Source organism: Empidonax traillii, unplaced genomic scaffold (assembly GCF_003031625.1).
Source record: "Empidonax traillii isolate 1590-97213 ecotype Southwest subspecies unplaced genomic scaffold, ASM303162v1 scaffold310:size1162954, whole genome shotgun sequence".
Classification (NCBI taxonomy): Eukaryota; Metazoa; Chordata; class Aves; order Passeriformes; family Tyrannidae; genus Empidonax; species Empidonax traillii.
Window position 1 is genome coordinate 94,081 of NW_020955503.1, and position 12,597 is coordinate 106,677.

General features: G+C 40.4%; 1 protein-coding gene across 11 annotated transcripts in view; it reads left to right on the forward strand.

Annotated features, from left to right (window-relative positions):
* Window positions 1-12,597, forward strand: part of KIAA1109 (KIAA1109 ortholog) — an 89,943-nt gene that overhangs the window by 47,286 nt on the left and 30,060 nt on the right. For 9 of the 11 annotated variants that reach the window (XM_027891137.1, XM_027891138.1, XM_027891142.1 and 6 more), the window contains exons 39-50: window positions 380-532; window positions 1,808-2,048; window positions 3,092-3,240; window positions 3,684-3,903; window positions 4,800-4,958; window positions 5,821-5,996; window positions 6,090-6,265; window positions 6,547-7,253; window positions 8,029-8,256; window positions 8,631-8,724; window positions 9,747-9,797; window positions 12,339-12,545. In XM_027891137.1, the coding sequence (XP_027746938.1) occupies window positions 380-532; window positions 1,808-2,048; window positions 3,092-3,240; window positions 3,684-3,903; window positions 4,800-4,958; window positions 5,821-5,996; window positions 6,090-6,265; window positions 6,547-7,253; window positions 8,029-8,256; window positions 8,631-8,724; window positions 9,747-9,797; window positions 12,339-12,545 (2,561 nt within the window). The remainder of the gene's footprint in view (window positions 1-379; window positions 533-1,807; window positions 2,049-3,091; window positions 3,241-3,683; window positions 3,904-4,799; window positions 4,959-5,820; window positions 5,997-6,089; window positions 6,266-6,546; window positions 7,254-8,028; window positions 8,257-8,630; window positions 8,725-9,746; window positions 9,798-12,338; window positions 12,546-12,597) is intronic. The other 2 variants (XM_027891139.1, XM_027891140.1) reach the window with 2 other exon arrangements.

Consider the following 12,597-nt stretch of genomic DNA (forward strand, 5'->3'; position numbering starts at 1 on the left):
TGCCTCCCTTCTTGTTTTTTGCTTACCTTTTTTTTTAGCATTAAACCAAATTACAAAAATTCCTGGTTTGTCTTTAACTCCAAATAAATAGTTTCTTCAAAAATCTCACCTAGCTTTGCATATATGTCTATTACTCCAAAAGTAACTATATAAAGTCTGCAATTTGAAGCCAGTCTTTTGTTCTATTGCTTCACATAAACAGATATCAAGTATTTTTACTTGATAGCATCAAGTAATACTTGATAGCATCAAGTATTTTTCACGTACACTGTTGAAAATAAGGTGGCAAAGAGTTTGTTGTATCATGGGTGAAATCCTGTCGTTCATGCTCTGTTTGCAAGGATGCTCCCATGCTGAGAATTGTTGTGTTTTATTCTAGAATAAAAGTGTGCACTTCCCTCTGCGAAGCAAGTACAACAGGCTTACCAAAGTGGCTCGTTTCTTGCAAGAAAATCCTTCCTGTTTGCTCTGTAATATATTGCACCATTACCTTCATCAAGCCAATTACTCCATTATTGAGGATGCCACCATGGTGAGTTACCCTGTAAAAACTGGAAATAGCTCAGGCTTTTAGTTTCAAATGTACCTGTTCTACTGTCTTAAATTTGCTGACAGTTTAAGGAGAGTTAACAGACAAAAAATACAACCCAAACTCCTGTATATCTTTAAAATGATAAGTAGGTATGGCTTCTCTCCTGTTGTTTGCTTTCACATCTGCCATTTTTGTTGTGACCTGTATATGTGTGTGTATATATATATATATATGCATAATGTTTATCAAGCAATTTTATTAGTAAATACATGACAAATCATGAACCGAACAGGCATGCCCTTAAAATTATTAATGACCTTTTCTGTCAGATTTCATGGCTTCTTTATCAGATTTCACTGGCCTTTTTATCAGATTTCATTTTTCATGGCTTTAAAATGGAATAGATCTCGAGTTTGTGCATGAACTGTTTAGCTTATTCCAGATGCTCTCCTAGTTTTCATGTCTTGTAGAAATGCTGGGATAATGCAGACAGTTTAAGGAAGGAACTGGAATTGCAAAAAACTTTCAGGCTTAAGAATCTTGATGGCTTTAGAATGTAAATGCCTAGATTGGAGTGGGAAATAGTTGTTTGAACAAACATTAGGCATAAGGAGGAGTGTTTATTCCTGATTCTGTGTCATTTTCATAATCCAATTCCACAGCTGTCAGATTTAAACACTCTGCTTTTCAACATGATTCTGCGATATTCAGCTGAGAGCCCAGTGATCAGAAATAGCACAGTTTGTGGCAGAAATAGCACTGTTTGAATTGTGGTCAAAATAACGAGGTTTTTTTCTTTTCTTTAGGACGATTCAGTGATGTAATCAAAACAATCCCTATTTTTGGCCTCAAGTTTATGTTCTTAAAATACTGCTCGCCAACAATGGAAAAAACATCATCTTTTCAATTTCAGCTTTGTTCCTACAATCAGCCTAGTGTTGCTGTGAATTTTAGTCTGTACTTCAGACCCTTATAATCACTTAAGTGCTTTCACTTTTATATTAACAAACCTGCTTCCGGTTGTTTAGTTTTGGCCCCTCAGGTCACGTAGATAAAAGCATTTACTGTGTTCAATGAAACTGTAATTTTGATCTATCAGCTTTTTGGCTCCTTCTATCTGAATTACCGTGGCGTGGTGCCAGCATATTTGTCAGAAATCTCTTGAGCACAAAGACTTAAGGAAGCTTGGACTTTTTTTTTCCCCTCTGAGTTGACTTCAAAACGCTGTGATATAAATTTTAATTTTTTTATTTTTTTTTTTTTTTGTTTTTAAAGAGCGATGGTCTTCCTGCCTTAGTGACCTTAAAGAAAGGTCTGGTCGCCTTAGCGAGGCAGTGGATGAAGTTCATTGTGGTAACCCCAGCCTTTAAAGGAGTCAGCTTGCACAGACCGACCCAGCCAGTGAAACTGCAGCCAAATGCCTGCCACGAGCACGAGGATGGGCTTGGACTGGACAATGGAGGGGGGCTGCAGAGTGACACGAGTGCTGATGGAGCAGAGTTTGAATTCGATGCAGGTATTTTTGTGTTCTTCTGCCTCCATCAAAAATTCCTGGAGACAAGTAGATCCTCTCGGAGCATTTGTGTCTTCTTCAGTTTTAGTGCATGAATACAATGTGTTCTTCATATTTTAGAATTATCAAGCTTCTTTTTTAAAATCCTCTTCATTCTGAAGCTGCTGCTAACAATTATAATTATAGTATTACAATAATTAATACTTCAGGGAAAAACAAAACAGGAGACCTCTCTTTCTTCACATGCTTTGTCTTATTATTTCCTGCACAAAATACATCAACCTAATTATCTGCTACCTTGGAATTAGGATTTTTTTTTGTGCAGGTTCTGACCTTTGTTAAGAGTTGTAAGATGCAATTCTATGAATTCTTCCAGACACAGCTTTAAACCTACCTTCTTATTTGTTCTTTGTGAAGACATTTTCTCTCCTTCTTCCCCCTTGCCTAATTTTTACTACTAACTGATAAATTTCTATCACCATCTTACACATTCCCAATTTAAAATAAGCTGCTGATTTAGCTTTGTATTTGATATAGAGCACTTAGCTTTGTATTTGATACAGAGCTGACTTAAGAGCAGCAGAAAGGAGGGGCGTAAATGGATACATGTTGTTGGGGCTCTCATTTTTTGTCATGTCGAGTTCACTTAGTTATTTACATGAACTGAGGAAAGAATAGTTTCAAAAATCAGGAGGAGAATCTACTTTTAGTTAAAGCCAGGCAGCAGTTATCAGCTTAAAGAGAGCAAACCCAAAGATGTTTATGTGTGAAACTTCTATGTAATCGTGCAATATGATGGCAATTTTTACTCCCTTCTCTAAAATATCCGCTTTGGTTCAGCAGAAACACTTGGATTATTAAACCAAATGCAATAGGCCCATATCTGAGGTTTGCTCATTTGTCTTAACATGGCCTAGACAGCTGTGTGCAGGTGTGTGTCACAATTTGGAAGTTCACGACTGCCTGTAAATAAATGGGCCTGAAAATAGATAATCTTGGCTCCCCATGTGTCTAAAAAATGAGAGAAATGGTTTGCTTGGTTCCAGCCACTGTCAGTGAGCACACGATGCTCTTGGAAGGAACAGCCAACCGTCCTCCCCCTGCCAGCGGCTCCTCGGGGCCTGTCACTGGTGCTGAGATCATGAGGAAGTTATCCAAGACTCACACTCACAGTGATTCTGTTCTGAAAATAAAGGTGAGTTCCTAGCACCGTGCACAGGGGGGAAGTGGTTTGGAGCAGTTCTGTTGGCTGCAGATGAATAGTTACACATTTAAAAAGGAACTATAATTGTAACTCATGGGCTTCTGCCCCTATAAAAGCGATGCTCCATCAGTTGACTTATATTCTGCATCTGTTCTTTATTGTTTTTCTTGTCAATTAACGTGGGAGAAATGCTTTAAGCAATATATATGTGCATCACTTAAGGATATGCCTAAACCTTTGTGTGTTTTCACCTGTTTAGGGAAGCAGAATCGAGGATTTAACTATCACGGGACCAAACCTAAGACTGACAAAGCTTTCCAATAACTTGTAGTGCAATTATTGTGTTCCAATCTCACATTCAGACCCAATGTCCCTTCCTTTTTTGCAGTTCACACAGTGCTTCACTGCTTCCTTTGCTTTCTCCCCCCCCCAAGGGCATCCATCCATATCATTCCTTGAGTTACACCAGTGGAGACACAGCTACAGATTCCCCGGTGCACGTTGGTCGCTCCGGAATGACCGTCAAGGAAAGTCCGAGGAAAGAGAGTCTGCTCAGCTACCTGACGGGGAGTTTTCCAAGCCTGCACAACCTGCTGGAAGGGACACCTCAAAGAAGTACAGCTGCAGTTAAAAGCAGTTCTTTAACAAGAACGGGTATGATGTAGCCTATAGAAGCTAAAGGGGGAATGGATTTGATTTGAATGATTTAAAGAGAGTGCTGTGTTGTCACTGTGAGATATCGTGTCTGTTTAAAATCCCACCTCCTTCTTCCTTTCCCCCAAATAAAAATCATAATTTTTAATTAGCAGTTCCTAAACATTGCTCCTAGGAAATGGTATGGTGCAGCAAATGCATCAGGTTGGGAAAAGACATTACAACTAACAAAATAGATAAAATATTTTCTCTTTCCTTACCTTTAATTTTTGAGTTTAATACATAATTACTTGAGTGAGCCCTTTTGAAGGAATCAAGAAATGGAGTGATCATTTTGTATTGGTAATTTTTTTCTTGATCTTGTAAGTCGCTCAAAAAGTGGACTGAAACTAATATTCCAGTAACTTAGTTTGCACTTAATAATTTGCACATATTTAGTAATGGTCTTTCGAACAAATGGGTCAGAAGTTTGAAATACATATATTGAAATTTTTATCTGCTGTGTTATTGTTCAGTGTGTTGTTATCTGTTTTTCTTCATATGTAAATTATAAGTTTGATATTGTGTTTTCTCTGAAACCTCTCTCCTTTGCTGTCAGGGACTGAAATATTGTTCAGAAAAAAAGGTATTTTGGTGTCCTAATGATTCCTTCCCTTTACTTCATGGTAGAGACAGACAAGTGCAAAAACGCTTGTAGTGCAGCATCCACTAGCGTGATAATGTGACTTCTGTGGTAGCACCTGTAGAGCTGTTTGACAAGTAATGTAGTGGAATATTGAGAATTAGGCTTCCTTTTGTCGTAAATAGATGTTGTGAGTAAAACTGTGCTGTGTCCCTTGGCTTTGCTGACGTGGATACAACAAATGCTAAATTTAGCTCCTGATTTATCCGTGTAGGGAACACCCTGGCCACAGACATGCTGTCTGAACATCCCTTGCTGTCTGAACCATCTTCTGTGAGCTTCTACAACTGGATGTCCAATGCCGTGGGCAACAGAGGAAGTGTGGTGCAGGAAAGTCCTGCCACCAAGTCTGGGCACAACAGCCTTCCAACAGGTATTGCTATTTACAGCTGACTTGAAGAGGTGGTTTGGGGTTGGCTGGTCCTGGCTGGAAGTAATGGAGCAAGTGACTTATGTTCAACAGAACTTAAGCATTTCAAAATGCTACTTGTGGGATATCTCAGCAAAGCAGAAAATGAAATATTGTGATTTAAGCAAAAGTGTTGTTTTCATTTCCTTCACCCTGCCTCCGAAAATTTCGCTTTCTCCCACATTTGGAACTATAAATATAGCTTCCAGAACCATGTGTAGCTGCCAAAAACTAAGCCATAAAATCATCTTCTGTTGCAGAGTTCCTTGGATTTTGTTGGCTATTTTTAATCTGATTTGCACATGCTTCTTTTTTTTTTTTTTTTTGTAATTTGGGCATTGGAATCCCTGCTCTTTCTCAGTTCAATTTTGAGACCAAACATAAACATTATTTTGAAGACTAACATAAACATTACATTGAGAGAAATTTAGGAATGGGAATGATTAACCGGTGTAGGGGTATGAAGAAAAATATATTACTGAAAGTCTTATATGCATTAAAGAAACAAATGTGTAACAACTTATTGCAGCTTATTTGCTATTCTTGTAAGCCTGTCATCATTCATAATATTTAAATGTCTTAATTTTCTTATTCACTAACACTGCTACTAATACTTACTTTTCTTTCTCACCAACACTGTTTCAGCCATATCAGACTGTTTGTTTATCCTAAATACCAGTTGCTGTGAGGTTACAGGCCTGACTGTGGCTCTGATTTTCTCTGTGTGTGGCATATGTATCTACATAATTAACCTTGCTGAGTTAATGGAGTCGGTGGTGATAAAATTTGCTGTGGTGTTAGCGTTCCATGGGTATTTATTTTTCAGGTGTGGCACCCAATCTTCCCACCATACCTTCTGCTTCAGACTTCAACACGGTGTTGTCCAGTGACCAGAACACCCTGGACGGCACCCACTCGCAGCACAGCACCAGTCAGGATGACATTGCTGGTGTGGAAGAGGGGAACCAGGGCTTTCCTGCTGTCCAGCTGGCAGATGCACAGGTAAACTGGGGTTGCACATCAACAAACGGTGGAGCAAGAATATAGGAATAATGTAGACAGTCGGAACTAAATCCGTGGGTTTTTGGTTCGCAGGTTGTTTTCAAACCTCTCCTGAGTTACACGGGAATTCAGTCTCAGGATGCAATGCCCCTCTGCTACAGAATGTACTTTGGAGAGTACCTCTCCTTCTCAGGAACCCTGGACTGCCTCAGAGCTGATATTGTTGACTCGGACACAGCAAAGGAAAGGAAAAGCAAGCGAGCCCGGAGGTATGTTGTGTAAATGCTCAATCTTCCCCTAGACCAATTTGGGGCAAAGCTTTAAGGATATGATGGAATGATTGCATGCCAAACTAAGTTTCACAGGACTGAAGGATCGCTATGTCAGTAGAACACAGTATGAAACTGTAAAAGTTCATTTTATTATATTTAGAACTGTGGTAAGAAGGTGATATCCTAAGGGAAATAAAAGGCTGTGTAAAAAACATATGACTCTCATTCTCATAAAAAGAAACAAAGCAGTAACTTGTCCTTTTTTTTTTGTCCCTTAGGCAAGGAGCTGTCAATCTTCCTCCTCTGGAATTCAAACCAGCTTTGATGCTGGAAACTTTCAGTATTAGTGCTGTCGTGATGGAGAAGTCCATGTGCACACCTCATAACTCCACCAATGCCCTCTCCTTCCACGACTTGAACAAACGCTACTACAACACTTTCCACTGTAACTTCACCATTTCCTGCCAATCCATCAGCCAGCACGTGGACATGGCGCTGGTTCGGCTCATCCATCAGTTCAGCACCATGATCGACGATATCAAAGCCACACAGACGGACATCAAGCTCAGCAGATACACGGCTGGGTCGGCCTCTCCCACTCCCACTTTCAAAACCCGCAAGCACAGAGACTTCCGCTCCTCCGACTTCAGCCGCAGCTCCCGAGGGAGCCTCAACGGGGCCAACAGGGTGAACAACACCAAGAGCAAACGGACAAACAATGAGAACAACAAAAAAGAGTCTCGGAACAAGAATTCCCTGGGGAGGTCGGAACGAAGGACTTCCAAAGTGTCCAGGAAAGGTTCAAAAGATGTAGTTGACCACGTGACTATTCACATGGACGACTCGGACTCTATTACCGTGTCGGAACAGAGCGAACCTTCTGCTGAGTGCTGGCAGAACATGTATAAGCTGTTGAACTTCTACTCGCTCATTTCTGATCCAACTGGCATTTTAGAAAAGTCTTCTGAAACTTTTGGGCCAACAGGTAATCCAAGGAATTAAGAGAATGTGCTTTTGCTCAAACGTGTTTTTCTACAGCTTGATCTTAACTCGGTTTTTGGAAGTTGCCACCCCATCCAGCTTGGATCAGAGGGGCTAAAGTGGTGAGGATGAGGGGGGAGCTTGTAGTTAGTTCACCGAGATGGTGCACAAATGAAAAGTTTTAACTTCTCTCACTAATTGTTTAGTGTGGTTTGAGTTCGTTCTTCCCAAGGTGCTGTTTTGTTTTCAAGGAGCTACAGGTAATGCTGTATATTGTAATTCTGTGAAAATATGCTAGGAGATAATTTCTGCCTTGAGAATGACTGACAGTAAGAAAAAAATAATCTATGAACCTAGCTGTAAGGGAAGGAAAGGTGAAATACTGATTTTTGGTCAAGTCCCACAAAGATTACAGCTGCTTGGGCCATAACTTCACCCAAAGCTTTGAGATCTGGCATAATCACTGCTCTCTATTTCTGATGTATTTTAGCACAGCAGAGTAAATGTGAGAGCTGACTTAGCATCGTTCCTTTTTGTTGGTGGACTTGGTCTGCTCTAAATATACATAAGAATGTATCTATGAATAGTAATGAAATCACATCACTCCTTATTGTCCCCATTGTGCCTCGGGTTGGGTTCACGTGGCACGGCGTTGGGGTGGAGCGAGCGAGGCACGGGTGATTTGCCTAACACGGTCCTTGGCTTCAAATGCCAACAATAAACCAGCTGTGCCAAGGATTTATGGTGAATCATTCCTTAGATAACTCCTGGCGTTGCAGGTGTTCGAAGCCCGACTGAGCCTGCCTGCAGGGTGGTGTTTGAGAACGAGCAGGAGAACGGCAGGAAGCGCAGCCTGGTGACGTCAGAGCCGCAGCACGTGACCCTGATCGTCTTTGGGATAGGCATGGTGAACAGGACCCACCTGGAGGCAGACATTGGGGGGCTCACCATGGAGTCTGAACTGAAGAGGATCCACGGCAGCTTCACCCTGAAAGAGAAAATGAAAGGTGGGATGAGCTACAGTGCGATTCAAACTCACTGCCAGCTTTTACATGTTACGTGCAATGTGTAATGTGTGTGGTGGTACTATAATGATATGCAACAAGTCCTTTTAAAAGCTTGGTAGGATGCTGAAGGATTTTAAAAGGATGCAAGATTTTCAGAAAATGCCACGGAGGAAATGCTGTTAGAATATATTAAAAGATAGTCACTCCTTTCATTTTCTTGTCCCAATTTAAATTTGATGTTACTTAACGTGAAAAAAACTACTAGAGCTGTAATTTTTCAATTATTTTCCTGCTACTATGTTTTTGCAAGCAGTAGGCACACCTGGAAGTATTTTACTGAACAAAATGCTATTAAATACCTTTTTTTCTTTAAGATGTACTACATCAAAAGATGACTGAGACATGTGCCACTGCTCACATAGGAGGTGTCAATATTGTCCTGCTGGAGGGAATTACCCCAAACATCCAGTAAGTAGGAAGCCTGACAATTTAAAATTGTTCAAGTGCAGAGAAGTGAGTTTGTATAGTGTTTCTCTTAAGCTTCTAATTGTTTTGGAAATTTATGGGTTCAAACCATACAAGATTTTTAAGGAGTAGTTAACTTACTGATGCTGATTATTCCCGTTTAAGATCTAGAGTGTTTCTTTAATCGGTATCTTTTTGAACTCCCATGATGCTTCACTTTTCATGTTATTTTTACACTTCTAATATGCCTTTTCCACCATTTATATGAGTGACACAACTTGGCAGGGGAGGGGGAGAGAATCACTTCTTGTGCATGGACGTCACTAATGACTTGCTCAGCATCCACATTGGTTTGGGTTTGGTTTTTTTTTTCTTTTTTTTTTTTGCCAGATTCACAAGCTCCAACAGTCCATGCATTATTTTAGTTTGTTCCTAGCTGAATTTCTTTCTGTTTGAGTTGCAGAGCAGCTGAAGCACAACTCTTCATTGTAGATCATCCTCACCCAGTCTGGGTGTTAGCTGGGTAACCCCCAGTATGTGATCTGGTTTTAGAATATGAATGTTGTAGGAAAGGGGCTAAATAACATGAATTGAGTCTCTCTCTCTCCCCTTTGAATTCCTGGTTGGTTTGGAAGATGCTACAAAGAACTTAAAACATAGAGGATTTTATCGTTTCCTCAGCTAAAATGCTGCCAATAAACATGTAATACAAGTTTTAATCAGACAGTCATGAGGGCTTTCTGAGGGTGACTGAGGCCCTTCATGTCTGCTTTACATCATCATCTTACTGAACTTCCATATAGGGAGGGTACAAAACAAAAAAAGGGGGAAATACTGATACCTCTTAAAAGCAACAACAGCAAACAGCAAACCTGAACAAAACCAACCCCTTCACCTCGGTAAATTTGAAAGTAAATGTCATATTGTGGGTTACAAGTAATTAACTGACTAATTTTGCATGGATGTTTATCCTTTATTTGCTTTGTTTTTGTTTCTCTTGCTTTCTCTTCAACCTTCATCTGTAGGCTGGAGGATTTCCCTACATCTCCTACAAGCACAGCCAAACAAGAGTTTCTGTATGTCATATTATTCTGTTTTAATAGTCTTGCAACTACCTCTGTGTGGAGTAGCTGATGGCTGCATTCCTACTGTGTGTGATGGTGGAGGAAGATGTTGCTTGAATAGATTTTGAATAGCAGTAGTGTTACCTAGATAAGCTTTTAACGTGGCCTGCTAAATCTCTGTCCAAAAAAAGCCCTTATAAATGTTAACAATCAAGCTGTGAGGGCTGAAAACTCTGCCTGTGCTTTTCCTGCTAATGAAGGTAACCCTCTTGGTGTCCCCTATGTGTGGGTGTTGGTCTCTCTCACAAAAGATGCAGTGACTTCTTTGTATTTTTTTCAGTGTTGTGATAATAGAGGATTAACTTCAAAATGTCTTTTTAGAAGGTAGCTCTGGAAGGAGAGGTGATGGGCTGTAAAACTGCAAGTGATGTAGAGGAAATATCGGGATTTGTGTTCCTTTTTGTGTGGGAGCAACATGAAACCAGCAGAGAAGGAAGTACTTTTGTTCACGGTGCATCCCTGAGCAGTTGAATTCATGTGGTGAATTCATGTGCCTTCTGATGTGGTCAACAAAAGTATAAATGATGAAGAGGATTGGGTAAATCCATGTAGGATTGGTCTGGTGGCGAGTCAGGAATGCTGGAATTAAGGGAAGAATCTCTTTATTTACAGCTCAAGTATCTGCTACTGCCTGGGTTTTCAGCTGACTCAGTGCAACAGTTAAGGACCTTTTTTTTCCCCCCTCTTCTTATAACATCCCCAAAAATCTATTAAGTACTGACCTTGTAGTCAGTTCTGCAGTGGGACAAAGACTTTTCTCACGAGTTTGTCTGGAGAGTGGTTATTCACTGAATTGATGTGAGAGCACAGAATTCTTTCAGAAAGTATTTACCCTAAATACTGATTAATGATTTTAATGAAATACAACCAGTACTGTAGGTAAGCAAACTGTAGATAATTCATGTGCAGTCCTCATTCCAAAGAAATGTGTAGCCAGACAGTTGCTCCACATTTCATTCTGTCATGGAAGTGGGTTTTTTGCAGGCAAGCAACTGTGAAATTAATTTTGTTGCATGAAATATGGAAATACCTTAGCAGAAAAGCACACTTAATCGGGCTGAAATATTTTCCTCCCGCAACACCTATATTGGAGTAATTTTTTTTAATTAAGAAAATGTTTTAGAATGGTTTGAATGTACTAGTATTTTGGGTTATAGATGAGGCTGGAAATGTCTTCTTGATTGACCTCACAATAGCTGAGCCAGAGTGGTAGCAGGAAGAGGGCAGGAAATAGCAAATATCAAGAGAGAAAAAATCATTTTTCTTTTAAAGAAGGGGATTAAAGTAAGTCTGGACTTTTCTTATGTAATGTTTATTTGTGTAATGTTTTTGCTGAAAACAGTTGTGCATTACGATTTGTTTCCTCCTTCATATTTGGGTAAATTCTTCATGTATTTTGAAATCATTTCTACTTGACCGTCTGCCCTAAAAAATTATCCATAACCACTTCAGGTCACTTGTAGCCCTTGCACAGCTGTGGAAATCTGAGAATGTTGACAGGCCTGTGGTTGCCTTAGAGTGCTGTTTATTTCTTTATTATAAGCAGAAGGATGATGTCTTTTTGTTTGTATTTCTACACCTGGGAGTAGAATCCACGCAACTGAGTTGTCTAGGCAACAATTTAAATTATGGTACAAAAAGTACTTTAGTGATGCTCCTTAAAATACAGTATTTGAGAAACTTGCATGTAATTTTGTGTATAGAGTCTATTTTTCAGCTGTTTTAGCTGATGTACTGCATCTTCACAGCTCCATGTCCTTCTCTTTGAGGCTCTCGTGTTGGCTGCTTAAAATACTTCCATTGGGTAACCCTCCAGGAATCGAGCACAGATGAGAAACATTAATGTGTTACCCCCATAATCTTTCTTAATAGGAGTTTAGTGATTTCTGCTGTGCCAAAATTTCGTTTTGACAACAGAAGCTGTCAGTTCTGTGCAGTTGCATTTTTATCTTGGGTAACCATTGTGAACCGTTAAAATAAAGTTTCAACACTGCATTTTGGAATAGTGTGTTTGAATTCATCAGCAGTATTAACTCACAAATCCATTTATCCCTTGCTGTGTCCTGGCTGCCAAGCGAGCATTTCCTCCATTGACCTATTTGGACGCGAAAATCAGATTTTACCCAAGTCTTCTTAGCAAAAAGGGTGATTTGAGAGTATTCCTGAAAAGGAGTTGAAATGGAAGGCTCTTCTTTGTTTCTGTGTGTGCCAGTTTGTCTGTCCTAGTGTGTGTGCGCTCAGGCCATCTGACTTTGTGCGAGAGGAACAGTCGAACGGGTATTTTTGCAGTGCATGACTTGTAGTTCTCTTAAACGTAGCGTAGCTGTTTGTGGCATGTAGTGCATCTCTATGTGTGTCAAGTGAAAGTAAAAGGAATGTGTATGTAGTTCATAAACAGAATGACTTGGGATAACACTTAAAAACTCATTTGAAGCTAAAACTGTGACCGTTTGGAAAGACGGGCGAGTAACTCCTCTTTCCTTGTCCCGTTAGGACTGTGGTGAAGTGCAGCATTGCCAAATCCCAGGCCCTGTACAGTGCCCAGAGAGGGCTGAAAACCAACAATGCAGCCGTGGTGAAGGTTGGAGCCATCAGCATCAACATCCCCCAGCACCCAGCCACGCTGCACAGCATGATGGTGCGCAGCTCCCACCAGCTCTCCAAGCAGATCTCCGACCTCATCCGCCAGCCCTCCACCGCGTGAGTGCTCCGTGCTCGCTGGATGGCGCTTCCAAAGCCCGCTGGTGGCCAT